Here is a 15,962-nt window from a genome sequence, read left to right on the forward strand (position 1 = left end):
TTATTTTTTTTTTAAGATTTTATTTATTTATTCGACAGAGATAGAGACAGCCAGAGAGAGGGAACACAAGCAGGGGGAGTGGGAGAGGAAGAAGCAGGCTCATAGCGGAAGAGCCTGATGTGGGGCTCGATCCCATAACGCCGGGATCACACCCTGAGCCGAAGGCAGACACTTAACCGCTGTGCCAACCAGGTGCCCCTAATGGCACATTTTAAGCTAACTTCTAAAGTGCGAAATTTTAAGTGTTTCAACTGAGACCATTTTGAATTCCAACCATTTTATGTAAGTACATGTACAATGATTATAATTCAAGTGAGATTAACTTTAAAGTAAGATAGTAAAATAGACTAAAAATCTGCCCTGATTTGCCTAAATGTAAGATATAAAAATGAATTTTTAAATACACAGGATGCATGTTGAGAAAAAAGTAAGTTGAAATGATTCCAGATTTATATAATAAATTTGAATGTAAAAAAATGAAGCATCTAAAATGAATGCGGGGGGCATAGCCTTTTGAAAAAAAATAAAGCTTGAGCTTCCAGAATAACTTTCTTGGACTCTTCATTAACCCAATCAAACCAAGACAACATATATACAACTAGTTCATTAAAAATAAGGAATACTGTTAATTAAAACTTGGAAAGAGAAACGATATAATAAATTAACCTTTGCTGGATACTTACATGCCAAATGCTTTTCAACATATGTGGTTTAATCCTTAACAAGCCAGAGTAATACAAACTATTATTAGCTATTAAAGCATTTAATATTTGATTATTAAACAAATAAATAGATAGGGCTTTCAAACTGGAGATATGTTAGAACAGAAATACTTTCCTTTTCTTCCTGTCAATCACTGATCACAAAACCACTTAACCTTTTTAACCGCTTTTGTGAAGTATAATCTACATAGAGTGATTTAAAGGGTACATCTGATGAGTATACACCCATGAAAAAAATCACCAAAACGAAGATAATGAATATATCCATCACTCCTCAAAGTTTCCTTATGACCGTTTTTGGAATGTCCATCAAAAAATGAATGGATAAACAAACTGGTATATCCATGCATGGAACACTACCAAGCAATAAAAATGAATGAACTATTTATATACACAGCAAAATAATTATGCTGAAGAATTCCTACACACACAAAAATAAAAATAAAATTTACTCAAAATTCTAAAAAATGCAAACTGACCTATTATTGTTATTAGAGAGCAAAACAAGGCTCAGAAAGACAACAGCTTGTACTAGCAATACTGGGTGTTTCTTTTTTATAATTTTTATTTTGTTATATTAGTCACCATACAGTACATCCCGTTTTTGATGCAACGTTCCATGATTCATTATTTGCATATAACACCCAGTGCACCATGCAATACGTGCCCTCCTTAATACCCATCACCGGCCTATCCCAATCCCCCACCTCCCTCCCCTCTGAAGCCCTCAGTTTGTTTCCCAGAGTCCACAGTCTCTCATGGTTCATTCCCCCTTCTGTTTACCCCCCTTCCTTCTTCCCTTCCTTCTCCTACCGATCTTCCTATTTCTTATGTTCCATAAATGAGTGAAACCATACGATAGTTGTCTTTCTCTGATTGACTTATTTCACTTAGCATAATCTCCTCCAGTCCCATCCATGTTGCTGCAAATGTTGAGTAATCGTTCTTTCGGATGGCTGAGTAATATTCCATTGTATATATGGACCACATCTTCTTAATCCAGTCATCTGTTGAAGGGCATCTCGGCTCCTTCCACGATTTAGCTATTGTGGACAATGCTGCTACGAACATTGGGGTGCATATGGCCCTTCTCCTCACTACGTCCGTATCTTTGGGGTAAATACCCAGTAATGCAATTGCTGGGTTGTAGGGTAGCTCAATTTTTAACTTTTTAAGGGACCTCCACACTGTTTTCCAGAGTGGCTGTACCAACTTGCATTCCCACCAACAGTGTAAGATGGTTCATCTTTCTCCACATCCTCTCCAACATTTGTTGTTTCCTGCCTTGTCAATTTTTGCCATTCTAACTGGTGTAAGGTGGTATCTCAATGTGGTTTTGATTTGAATTTCCCTGATAGCTAATGATTTTGAACATTCTTCCATGTGTCTGTCAGCCATTTGTATGTCTTCATTGGAAAAGTGTCTGTTCATATCTTCTGCCCGTTTTTTGATTTGATTATTTGTTTCACATGTATTGAGTTTGAGAAGTTCTTTGTAGATCTTGGATACCAGTCCTTTATCTGTAGTGTCATTTGCAAATATCTTCTCCCATTCCGTGGGCTGCCTCTTAGTTTTTTTGACTGTTTCCTTGGCTGTGCGGAAGCTTTTTATCTTGATGAAGTCCCACAAGTTCATTTTATCTTTTGTTTCTCTTGCCTTTGGAGATGTGTCATGAAAAAAGTTGCTGTGGCCGATGTCAAAGAGGTTGCAGCCTGTGTTCTCCTCTAGGATTTTGATGGATTCCTGTCTCACATCGAAGTCTTTCGTCCATTTGGAGTTTATCTTTGTGTATGGTGTGAGAGAGTGGTCAAGTTTCATTCTTTTGCATGTAGCTGTCCAATTTTCCCAGCACCATTTATTGAAGAGACTGTCTTTTTTCCACTGGACGTTTTTTCCTGCTTTATCAAAGATTAGTTGCCCAAAGAGCCGAGGGTCCATTTCTGGGTTCTCTATTCTGTTCCATTGGTCTATGTGTCTGTTTTTGTGCCAGTACCATGCTGTCTTTGTGATCACAGCTTTGTAGTATAGCTCGAAATCCAGCAACGTGATGCCCTCAGCTTTGTTTTCCCTTTTCAACATTTCCTTGGCGATTCGGGGCCTTTTCTGGTTCCACACAAATTTAAGGGCTATTTGTTCCAGCTCTTTGAAAACTGTCATTGGTATTTTGATCGGGATGGCATTGAAAGTGTGGATTGCTCTGGGTAGCACAGACATTTTAACTATGTTTATTCTTCCGATCCATGAGCATGGAATATTTTTCCATCTTTTTGTGACTTCTTCAATGTCTTTCAAGAGTGATTTGTAGTTTCTAGAATATAGATCCTTTACGTCTCTGGTTAAGTTAATTCCGAGGTACCGTATGATTTTTGGTGCTATTGTAAATGGAATGGATTCCCTAATTTCTCTTTCTTCAGTCTTATTGTTCGTGTATAGAAATGCAACTGATTTCTGAGCATTGATTTTGTATCCCGCCACATTACTGAATTACACAGAGCACATTACTGCTCTGTAAGTTCTAGTAGTTTGGGGGTGGAGTCTTTTGGGTTTTCTATATAGAGTATCATATCATCTGAGAAGAGAGACAGTTTGACTTCTTCTTTAGCAATACTGTTAATAAGTGGTAGTGCCAGAAAATAAATCTAGTTCTGGTAGATTCCAAAACCAAGGTCTATACCACAAGAACTCAATGCCAACTACATGCTCCAAAACAAAATTAGATTAACTATACACTTGGTTTCTAAAATTAGAATATTGTGTCCTAATACTAAAATTTAACAATGAAATACCTAAAGAATATAATTTACTTTTAAAAGCATATAATGAGCAAAAAGCATAGGCCTGTCAAACAAAAAAACTAGTCTTCTAAATGATAGCCACCTGACAAAGAAACAGTAAAAGCATGGATAATAGAGTTAACAGAATCCATGCTTAAAATCATCAAGCAAACATCCCAATATCCAACTGTATAATTAATAAATCAACCCATTTCAAAATATAAAAACTGCTTACAAACTTAAGTAAATTCTTGCATCTTGAGAGGGAATATTCACCACTTATGTCTTATAAGAAAAAGTCCTCAGAAGAATAACAGCTAAAAACTGCGTGCTTATTGTGGACTAGACATTGTATTCACTTATCATGTGCTATTTCACTTAAAATTCACAATTAGCTTAATGCTAACCTCAGTACACAGAAAAGCATTTCATAAAATATAACACCTGTTCATGATAAAAACTCTCAAAAACCAGGAATAGAAGAGAATTTCCTTACTATGATAAATGATATCAACATCAAATACATTCAATGATTATTATATGCTTTCCTCCTGAAACTGAGAGCAAGAGCAGGTATCCATACACTAATCAATGCTATACTGGTGGTCCAGTAATAAAGTATGAAAAAGAATTAAAAAGTATAATGGTTGGAAAATCAAAATTCAAACTGTCTATATTAACAGATAACATGAATGTGTATACAGAAAGCTGCAAATAATCTACAAACTGCTAGAAATAGTAAGTGAATGTACTAAGATTGCTAGGTCCAAAGTCCACATACAAAAATCGACTATTTCTACATAACGGAGAAAAAAATTTTCAATGGAATTTTTTAAATGCCATTTAAGAAATTAAACAACATTTAGGGGCGCCTGGGTGGCACAGCGGTTGGGTGTCTGCCTTCGGCTCAGGGCGTGATCCTGGCGTTATAGGATCGAGCCCCACATCAGGCTCCTCTGCTGTGAGCCTGCTTCTTCCTCTCCCACTCCCCCTGCTTGTGTTCCCTCTCTCACTGGCTGTCTCTATCTCTGTCAAATAAATAAATAACATCTTTAAAAAAAAAAAAAAAGAAAGAAATTAAACAACATTTAAGAAATTACGAAGCCTATGAATTAAATCTAATAGAAGATATGCAAAACCTCTACACTGAAAACTAAGAAACACTGATAAGGTAAAGTAAAAGAAACCTTAAATAAAATAAAAGGTATTTCATGGTCATGGGACTTAAAATTGTTAAGACGTCAATTCTCCCTAAATTAATTTATAAATTCAATGCAATATGGATTAAAATCCCAACAGGATTATTTGATATGTAGAAAATGACAAGCTGATTCTCAAATTTACAAAAAATGCAATGGATAGCCAAGATATCCTGAAGAACAAAGTTAGAAGATTTATACTACAGGACAGAAAGACTGTAAGTTACAATAATAAGTATCTTATTGGTACAAGGACAGAGACTAACAGAGTGAATAGTCCAGAAATAGACCAACACACATACGATCATATGATTTACAACAAAGACGCCACTGCCATTCTGTGGAAAAAAGCAGTTCTTCTGAATAATGGTGTTGGAACATAATTATATATCCTTACAGAGAAAAGACAATCAACCTTTTCATCATACCAAACACAGTCAATTTGAGGTGGGTCACAAACATAAATGCAACAGGTAAAACAATAAAGCTTCCAGAAGAAAACATTAAGAGACTATCTCCAGGACACCAGGATAGAAAAAGATTTCTTAAAAGGGAGACAAAGGACTACCCACATAAGAGAAACACTGACAGCTCAGACTTCGTTAAAATTAAGAGTATCTATTCAATAAAAGGCATCATTAAGAAAGTGAATAGACAAGCCATAGACTGGAGAAATTACCTATAATACATATATCTGACTGAAAACTCACATCCAGAATATATGAAAAAACCTGCAAAGCAATAAGAAAAATAACATCTAACTTTTAAAAATAAGTGGTATTCAAAGGCTTTGAATAGGTACTTCACCATGGAGATATCCAAATGGACAATATATGAAATACAACATATGAAAATGTGTTCAATAGCATTATTTACCAGGGAAATGTAAAAACCTGAGATACTGCTACATACCCACCAGAAGGCCAAAAATTTAAATGACTATAATCAAGCATGCAGAGAAGACTCAACATAGCAGACTTCAGACTGCTATCCTCTGAAAGGCCTGTTCGCAAAGTTGACCCTTTGCTGGCATCTAGAAACTTGGATTTTGACAGGGTCCCCAACATCCTCAGAACTCATAAAAATGGCACACTGTGCCTAAATTATTTGTGCAAACAATATGGTTTATGCTAAACACCTGCTTTCCTTCCGGAAATCTGGAATTATGGTACGTGCTAGGAGCTAGACAGAGGGTACCAATGTGACCAGCCCCCCAGTAAAAACTCTGAGCACCGACCCTCTAAAAAGTCCCTCAGGTAGACAACATTTCACATGTGATCACAATTCATTGCTGGACTGAGAATTAGGCATATCCTGTGTGATCGCACTAGGAGAGGACTCTTGGAAGCCTGTGTTTGATATCCTCCAAACTTTGTCCCATGGGCCATTTCCTATTCCTGATTTTGCTTTGTATCCTTTTACTATAATAAATTATAGCTATGAGCACGACTACATACTCAGTCCTGTGAGACCTCCTAGCAAATCATCAAACCTGGGAGTGGTGACACACCAAATGTTAGGCATTATGTGGTATAAACCACAATTGTTATATATTATTGGAGGGAATATAAACCATTTAACCATTCTGGGAGACCATTTGGCAATATCTACTAAGGCAAAAACATATTTCTATCATATGGCAAAAATAATTCTACTCTTAGAAATTTATCCAAAAGAAAATGAATGCCTATGTTCACCAAAAGACACTTAAAAGACTGTTCATGTAACAAAATATTACAAAGTAATAAAACACACACACAAATAATGATTCATGTAACAATATGGATGAATCTCACACATGGTAGTTTAAAAAGCTCAACTCAAAAGAGTAGGAAATGTATGATTGCATTTATACACAAAAGAGTAAGCAGAAGATAATTCCATTTATGAGATTCAAAAACTGACAAAATTAACCCATAGTGATAACGTTAGAAAAAAAACTTAACCTGGACGGGAGTACTGGGCTATGCTATCCAATACACCTGGCTTTTTAAATTTCAATAAATTTATTAAAATAAAAAAAATCAGTTCCTTAGTTGCATTAGCCACCCTTCAAGCACTCAATGGCCACAAATGGGTAATGGCTATAGTACTAGACAGGAGAGATAGAAAATGTCCATTTCTATTTTCAGAAAGTTCTATTGATCAGTACTATTCTAGAATGATGGCAATTTTCCACACCTTAATCTGGATGGTAGCTACCTGAGTTTTTGAAAATGAAAAAACTCACTGAGCAGAATACTTTAGATTTGTGCACTTTATAGTTTATAAATCAATAAGCAGGCAAATAAATGTCTTCTAAATGACAGGAGGAAACATGTACAATATATATAACAAAGGATTTGTATCTAAAATATAAAGGACTAATATAAATCAATAAGAACAAGTCAGGAACCTGAAGGAAAAATGACAGGTAAGTCAAAGGAAAAGATAGCCAATAAATATACTAAATGACGCTTAAGTTCATCAAAAATCAGGAAAAACAATCTAAAACATTGAGATACTACTTTTGTCCATCATATTGGTAAAAATATATATGACTGGGAACATCGTTTATAAAAAATTAAGTAAAATATGAATATAAGTTCCATGAGTACAAGAACCTTACTGTCTACTTCACTCCTAAATTCCCAAGTTCTAGAACAGTGGTTGGCATATATTAGGCACTCAATACAGATTTATGTGAGGAAGGAATTGAGAAAGGGAAGGTGAGCAAAGAATAATATTCCCTTATTCCTATATATTCACCAGTGACCAGAGTACAAAAAGGTAAAGCCTTTTTGAACATAATTTTGTAATTTGTGTATCTGCCTATCCAGCAAATCCACTTCGTATTTTCTTCCTTAAGAAACATTCAAATGTGGGGGCGCCTGGGTAGCTCAGTCGATTAAGCATTTGCCTTTGGCTCAGGTCATGATCCCAGAGTCCTGGGATCGAGCCACACATTGGGCTCTCTGCTCAGTGGGGACTCTGCTCTCCCTCTCATTCTCCCTCTTTGCTTTCCCTCACCCTCTCTCCCTCAAATAAATAAATAAAATCTTAAAAAAAAAACCACACACATTCAAATGTGAACACACAATATGTGAAAAACTACAAGAATTTGTACCGTAGCATTATAATAACAAAAACTAGCAAATAACATATACTGTGCATTAAGAGGGGAATGGTTAAATAAGCTATGTCTCTTCTATGCCATAGAATATTACACAGCAATTAAAAAGGAATAAAGTAGACCTACATGAAATGACATGAAAAGATCTCTAAGACATACTAGATTAAACAAAAAGTTGAACACCAATGTACACAGTTAAAAACAAACAAAAAAGGGGTGCCTGGGTGGCACAGTCAGTTGGGCTTCCAACTCTTGGCTTTGGCTCTGGTCGTGATCTCAGGGTTGTGAGAACAAGCTGAGCACTGAATCTGCTTTCTCCCTCTCCCTCGGCCCCTCCCCACCACTCTCTCTCTCTCTAAAATAAATAAATAAAATCTTAAAAAAGTAAAAAACAAAAACCAAACCAAAAAATCCACAAAACTACGTATCTTATGTATACACATATATGTACATCAATATACAGTAACAGGTATACGAAATTATAACCCAAACCAGTAACAGTGGTTACTTGTAGAGATGCCAGTTAAACTAGTGGGTAGTGGCTTTTATTTTTTCTAGGTTGAGTATTTCACAATAAAAAGTATTCACATACTTATGCAAAAACAACCCAACAAAACTATTGCTCTTCCATAGGTGTTGAGTTGCTGCTGTTCTACTTCCTAATGGTGTGAAGTGGCTTTGAACTGTGTTTTTGAACAGATAAAACTAATCATATAAATTAAAGGATTTTTACTTTTGTTCTTTATTTTTGGATTTTTTCTTAAACACCTGTGTACACACGACTCATTTTAAGAAATAACAGATCACCTTAACCATGATGAACTACTATCTACCTTAACTTCAAAACATTTCTCAATTTCAGAAATAATACCTGAAAGCCCCAATAGTTTATTTAGATTTGAAATCTTAGACCTTTGACCATAGATTGTTTAAAGAATTGCTCCTATACAAAGCAAACATTTCCTACTAGGATGAAGATATAAACAAAACAATTAAAACAATTAAAACTTAAAGAGCCAGTCCATACCCTACCTGGGTCACTGGAATGTAGAGAGGTTCTCCGTTATGCAGCAGGGTGAGTTTTCCATGCTGATATAGTCGTCCTTCCGGTTTTAAGCTTGTCATCTCCTTAGGTCCTCCTTTCTTGCCACTCTCTTGTCCGTTTCCCTTAAGTTCTTCAGTATCACTTAGGCATTCAAAAAATTCTTCTTCACTGTCACTCCAAGAATCCCAAGATTTTCCTACCTCTCCCTTTTCCTTATCCATATCTTTTAGATTATCTGGCCCCAGCTGGTCTCCAGCTTTTCCAGCATCCCCTGGATACATATCTGAGGTATTTGTCTTTCTCCCCTCATCACGGGCCTTCTTTCTTTCAATACAACAATTTAACATCTTAAGAAAACAGAAATAACAATTATATTTAAATTAGTTACAGTAAAATAAAAATCTATCCAATTCTTCAATATTTAATTTGCCTTCTCCACCCCTTCCCTGGACCCTGTTGTAACAGTGACTACAAGTAACCTACAGCAGCCAATGAGCATAGCCTATAATCCACTATTACATTTAGTATTAGAATAAACTCCAATTAAATTAAGACCATATTTAGATACTGCATTGGGAAATCTTTACCTGTAGTTTCTGATGCAGTAAACAACATCTTAGATCTGGGGGTCCACTTGCCAATCTATCCAATAAAGCAGTGGGAAAAGTTAGTTTTAGTAAAATGGCTTCAGGTATATAAATTTCTTATGCTACTATAAATTTTAGCCATTTGATAAGAAATCAAAACTAGATTTTAACAGGTAAGATAACTAAGATGGAGCAAATAAGACTAAAAAATCAAAATTTATTTTATCCTCCTAGTACACCACAGCAAATATATTTTTCAAAGCATAACAGAAAACCAGTAATAGCTCTCAAGTTAATAGAAACTTATAATGAAAAAATGTCTCTAAATCCACCCCAGGGAGTAACTAGCAGACAGTATTTCACACCATACAAAACAGCTTAGATTACATATTCAGTTTTCAATTATTATAGTGGATTCTCAATATAAAAAAAACACTGATTTCCATATCTCTTTTGCCAAGAGGAGCCTGAACTGCCTCTAGTTCTAAACCACTAAGTTCCCCAAAATCAGCCAAGAGATAATCCAGCTAAGCAGGGACTGGCAAATGAAATAGAAGTTTAGACTTTTGGCTTAATCACCAATTTATATTACTCATATCCTAATTCTGCTTTAGCATATTTGGATGAGCATGTAATCCATGCATTATTGAAATATATGGTAACTAAAGTTTTCTACTTATTAAGTGAAACGTCAACATAAATTCCACAAAAAAATTTCAGGTAATATTGAGTATCTGAACTTACGAACTCTAAAAATGTTTTTTTCTTCAACTATAAAAACTTATGTTCACTACAGAAGACTCAGAAAATACACAAATGTATAAAGGACAAAATAAAAACATAATTTCACACCTGGGAAAAACTGTTAACATTTGGCTTTATTTCTTCCCAATTATATTTCTATAAATATAGATCAGCAAAACTGAAAGCACTTGGTATACAAAACACCATATTCTACTTTACTACAAATATTATGATCATTTTCTGTTATTAGAAACTCTTGGGGAAAAAAAACAAACTTGTAATAGATTCATAACTTTCCACTGTAGACATATATCATGGTTTACACCATTCTTTTATGTTTGGTACTTAGGTTGCTTCACCTTTTTTCCCATTATAAATTTGCTACAATGAACACCTTTAAGTATAAATCACGTCCAAAGTTTCTTACCACTTTCTTAGGGTGGATTTCCTAGAAGAGAAGAATTAATGGATCAAAAGACTAATTATGCTAACAAACAAAAAACCTACATACACAAACAAAAATTGAAATTCTTACCCTGGAATCAGAAAGTTGTTTTCCCATCTGAAACGCATTTCAAGAACAAATTCCTGCCAGAGGTGTGCCACTCCTTTCAATCCTCCATGGTAGAAATTGATCATACAAAGACACAAAGCCAATTTGTATGTTAAACTGTCAGATGGTGCAGATTTGAACTGATTGTAGAGATTCTGAATTTAACAAAATAGAAACAAAGCAAAATTTGTTAACAACATATTTGCAGGTATAACCAAAAACTGTATGGGGAGAGATTTTAATACTAAAATTAACCTATCCTGCCAAACTACCTTTTATCAAATGCTTAATATATTACTGCCTAAATTGTTCTTAGGCAGTCCCATGTTTTCAAAATTTCTGCAAGGATCAAAAGACTGACACTACAGTTCAGAAAAGTTAAAGTCACAACTTTCAATTTCTTCTGTGGAATCTTCAAGATGAATTCCAAATATGTTTTTAAAATCTTTTTAAGATTTTATTTATTTATTTATTTGAGAAAGAGAACATGAGAGAGAGAGAGAGAGAGAGCGCGCGCGCACGCGCGCACATGTGAACATGAGGGGGGGGGCGGGCACAGGGGAGGGAGACGCACACTCCCCGCTGAGCAGGAAGCCGGACGTGGGGCTCCACCCCAGAACCCCAGGATCATGACCTGAGTGGAAGGCAGATGCTTAACCAACTGAGCCACCCAGGAGCCCCTTAAAAATCTTTTAATTATAAATGAGTATATTTTTTATCAAAATCAGAAACATAAAATCAGAACTGTATACATTGAAAACATAAAGCCTCTGCTTTTCTCATTTCATGAAATCTACTTCCCAAAAGTACCTACTGAAAACAGTTTGATTTATCTCTCTGCCTGTCATTTAAACATCTCATTTCTCAATTTATTAAAGACCTGGATAAGGAACACATAAAAATTTTGCTTCATTTTACACATTTTATTTCATTAAAGTCTTCCACTCACTGTCTGGTTTTGAAATCCAGAGAGGAATCTATTGCAAAACATCAATTTGATAATTTTATAAGAAGTCTAAAATGAGGGAAATCCTAAAGTCATGCACAATATACTTATTTTTTCACCATTTCCAGAAAAGTTCTTGCTACACAAAATACATATGTATGGCCAGTGTATCATAATCTGAGTGGAGGCCATGATCTCTACTAAAGCTTTCCTAAGGTAATTTTTAAAATAAAAAGATCCCTGGGGCACCTGGGGTGGTTCAGTCCATAAAGTGACCAACTTTTTTTTCTTTTGAGAGTGAGAGAGAGAGAGAGAGAGAGAGAACATACACAGGCAGGGGGAAGGGGCAGAAGCAGAGGGAAAAGCAGGCTCCCCACTGAGCAGGGAGCCCGACATGGAGCTCGATCCCAGGACCCTGGGATCATGACCTGAGCCAAAAGCAGATGCTTAACAGACTGAGCCAGCCAGGCGTCCCAAAGTGGGCAACTCTTGATTTTCACTCAGGTCATGACCTCGGGACCCTGGGATGGAGCCCTCCATTGGGCTCCATGCTCAGCAGGGAGACTGCTGGAGGAGGCTCTCTCCATCTCCCCCCACCCTGGTCACATGAGTGTGAGCCTGCTTTCTCTCAAATAAATAAATATTTTTTTAAAAATTAAGTTCAAAAACAAAAAGATCCTTATACTACTAAACTAGCAATATAGCAATCCCTTAGAAATTCAATGCACTTTAAATATTTTAATATAAAAGTACAACTTACATAATCTTCACTCTCTGATACAGGATTATTGCTGTCTGTGGAAGAACTTCCATCTAATGGTTTCTCAGAAGCAGCATCAGGGAATAAGAACTTGGGGAGAAGAAAAAAAAATAACCACATTTCAACCAAATTTCATACTTAGTTGATATTAGTAACTCATATAAACACTACTTTATTTTTTAGTGGTTTTGCTACTAAAACAATGGAAATGTGCTTATTGTACTGGCCAGTGGGTTCTACACTATATCAAACATTTTGTTTTTCTTTGAAAATACAGAATTTCAGTGATAAACCAATTTTAGAAACCAGGGATGTTTCTTAAAACCACCTGGGTTTGTAGACTACACAATGCAAAACCAAAATCTCTTCACTATGATCCACGATCGTTAAATTCCTTAAATAGTATTAGACAAAACCTAGGAAAAAAATTTTAAATATGCATATATTCATGAGGCTCTATGAAGTTATATAGTCCACAAGTTTTCATATATGAAATATTAAGAATATGATATTTAAGACCATAACTTTCCAAGATACCCCTAGAAAGTGGGAAACAGTCTAAACCTGTAATGAATGACCAGTTCATCTTTTCCATGTGGTTTCTGTTTACGTGTGTAGGAATGGTTAAAAAAAAAAAAAAAATTCAGTGCATATGATAACTAGAATAAAATCTCTAAGGATATATTCTTTAGAAGGAACCTTTCCCAGGGCAGCTGGGTGGCTCAGTCGGTTAAGCATGTGTCTCTTGATCTCAGCCCAGGTCTTGATCTCAGGGTTGTGGGTTCAGGCCCTGCATTTGGCTCCATGCCAAAAAAAAAAGAAGGGGCCTTCTCTGCAGAAATTTATTTTCAGTCCTTTTATCACTGTTCTTCCCAAGTGTTCTCTTGTACTGCTGACTTGTGCAGTCAGTCAGTCTTTTACTATGCATACTATACCACATATTACAGAACATGCTCAGGAGACTTTTTTAAACTTAGAGGAACTACTCTGTACCACCCCCCACTACTAGGTACATTTACAAACAATACCTTAACCTAAAACCACTGTGGAAAGTAAATATTACTGCCTACTTCTTACAGATATACAAGCTGAAAATCTGCTAAGAGTCTTATTCAAATTAATGGCTGGAATGAGATTAACATTAAGTTTCCAAGTCCAGTATCCTTTTCATTGCACTACTCAAAGTTTGTTCCCAAGATTGTCTTAATGCACAAACTGCCAGAAATATGATTACACCTACAATTATAGTAAGAACAGCTATCATTTACCAGAGGCCTATTATATGTCAAGTAGTGTAACAGATGGTCCTTCCATCCTCCAAACAATCTAACAGGGTTTTATTAGCCTAATTGATAGAAGACAAAACTGGTATTAAATGACTTATTCAAAATGATATAGTAAGTCAGGATTAACCCTGGTGTGTGTGGTTCCGAGGCTGGGTCTGTTCCACAATTCTATACCTACGAGACACTTTTCCTTCTAGTACTTACTATAAAGCTTTCCCTAGACTTTGGTGAAAGGAAGGATTCAAAAACCCAATTCTGATGTTGACCTTAAAATAATATTAAACTGCAAGATGAAGCTCGGTGTTTCAGCACTGTTCCTATTTCCAAACCTTCTTTCAAGAAGCAACTCAAGTGCCCCTCTTTATGACACATTCCCTGATTCCCACTGCCTAGATAGAGACAAACGCATTCTCTGCTGTGTTCTCACAGCCACTTTGCCAGACTTCTCCTATGCAACATGGTACTGTAACTACGGTTTACTTTCCTTCTTCCCGTTAAACTAGTGGGAGTTCTCTGAATATGGAGACTTTGTTTTACTCGTTTTATATTCCCAGTCCAGTTCTTGCCACATAGAAGGGACTGGAAAGATAATGAATAAATGAGTATGCATACAGACATACATAGATACTACATTTAGTTACCAAAAGAATAGTATTGAGGACATCATTATTCAGTGGTGACTCTTCTACACCTCTGTGTTTTCGTATTTTCTTCTTTGCAGTGTGTACCATATTTGAAACTGATAATTTATGAATTGGAACCGGTGCTGGCTCTGTCAACTTTGACAAAGCATGAGTTATATCAGCAATTTCTATAAAAAGAATAGAAATGAACAGAAATTATATCACCAACCTTAGCAAGTTAAAGTGATGAGTAAACTGTAGATTGTATAAAATATTTTAGTCACCCTTTTCACTGGTATATGGTCTCAGAACTATAAAATTTTAAGACACATACTCAGCTTTATATGCATTCATAATGACAAAGGTATAACACAAATTATTTCTCTCCAGAAGCTTACAAATAAACCCCTAAAACTCTGCTTTTCAAAATATCTTACATTTTTGGTAGAAAGAACTTATTAAATGTGCTTAATTTTTAAGCTCAGGGGATAGCCTGGAAAGAAATGGTAGTAGTCCAGTCCACAAAACTTGTTTTTCCAACTCAATTCAAATGTGAAAACAGATGAAAAGTTACTGGAAAAATGCCAAAGAAAAAGGGTTAGATGTTTGGAAGTAAATTAAAAAAAAAGAAAGTAGGTCACCTCTCCCTTCTTCCTCAAATGTGGATCGTCCAAGAATCTCATCAGTTGACTCCTTTCGACGGCAAATTTTAAAGAATTCAGTGACAAAATCACCTACATAGAAAAAATGTTACTCATTTTTGACACTTAACTAAAAGAAATCAGTCCTACAAATTAAAGTACATGTCTTTACGCAAGTAATGAATCATGGAACTTTACATCGAAAACTAGGCATGTACTGTATGGTGACTAACATAATATAATAAAAAAATATTATTATTTTAAAAATAAATAAATAAATAAAGTACATGTCTTTTCACAACAGCTGTAAGAAAGATACGGTAGAAAAAGAAACCATTCAGTTTTTCCACCCAAGACAAAAATTAATCCTGTTTCAAAGGTTGCCTTGTTCTTCCCTTCTCTCCATGTCCCAGGATATTAAAAAAGTTTTTCCTTGGAACGCCTTCTAGAATGAAAAGTAACTGTACCTAGTAATATTAAGCACTTACTATGTGCCTGAAGAAGACAAATAATATCCGTTCTCAATGAGTTGTAGAAGTAATAAGAATATTACTATATGCACATAGTGCCACCTTAACTGCCACCCTTCTAGAATTCTGGGTCCACTAAAAAAATTAAAATTAAAAAGAAATTCTGGTCCTTTCACAAAGATGGTGCCAAAGGCCAAAAGGAAGCCCTTGCCCCTCCCAAAGCCAAAGCCAAAGCAAAAGCTTTGAAGGCCAAATAAGCAGTGCTGAAAGGTGTCCACAGTCACAAAAAAAAAAAAAAAGAAGATCTACATGTCACCTAACATTCTGATGATCCAAGACACTGCATCTCCAAAGGCAGCCCAAATATCCAAAAGAGCACCCCCAAAAGAAACAAGCTTGATCACTATGCCATCATCAAGTTCCCCAACTACTGAGTCAGCCATGAAGAAAAAGGAAGACAACAACACACTTGTTTTCATTGTGGATGTCAAGGCCAACAA

At 35.6% G+C, this 15,962-nt stretch overlaps 1 protein-coding gene across 2 annotated transcripts in view; it reads right to left on the minus strand.

Annotated features, from left to right (window-relative positions):
* RAB3GAP1 (RAB3 GTPase activating protein catalytic subunit 1) overlaps positions 1-15,962 on the minus strand; it is a 109,380-nt gene that overhangs the window by 25,858 nt on the left and 67,560 nt on the right. For both annotated transcript variants that reach the window (XM_008695850.2, XM_008695851.2), the window contains 6 exons: positions 14,993-15,085; positions 14,370-14,539; positions 12,443-12,532; positions 10,719-10,891; positions 9,440-9,494; positions 8,840-9,199 (listed from right to left, as the gene is read on the minus strand). In XM_008695850.2, coding sequence (XP_008694072.1) covers positions 8,840-9,199; positions 9,440-9,494; positions 10,719-10,891; positions 12,443-12,532; positions 14,370-14,539; positions 14,993-15,085 — 941 coding nt within the window. The remainder of the gene's footprint in view (positions 1-8,839; positions 9,200-9,439; positions 9,495-10,718; positions 10,892-12,442; positions 12,533-14,369; positions 14,540-14,992; positions 15,086-15,962) is intronic.

Source organism: Ursus maritimus, unplaced genomic scaffold, assembly GCF_017311325.1.
Source record: "Ursus maritimus isolate PB19 unplaced genomic scaffold, ASM1731132v1 scaffold_1, whole genome shotgun sequence".
Classification (NCBI taxonomy): domain Eukaryota; kingdom Metazoa; phylum Chordata; class Mammalia; order Carnivora; family Ursidae; genus Ursus; species Ursus maritimus.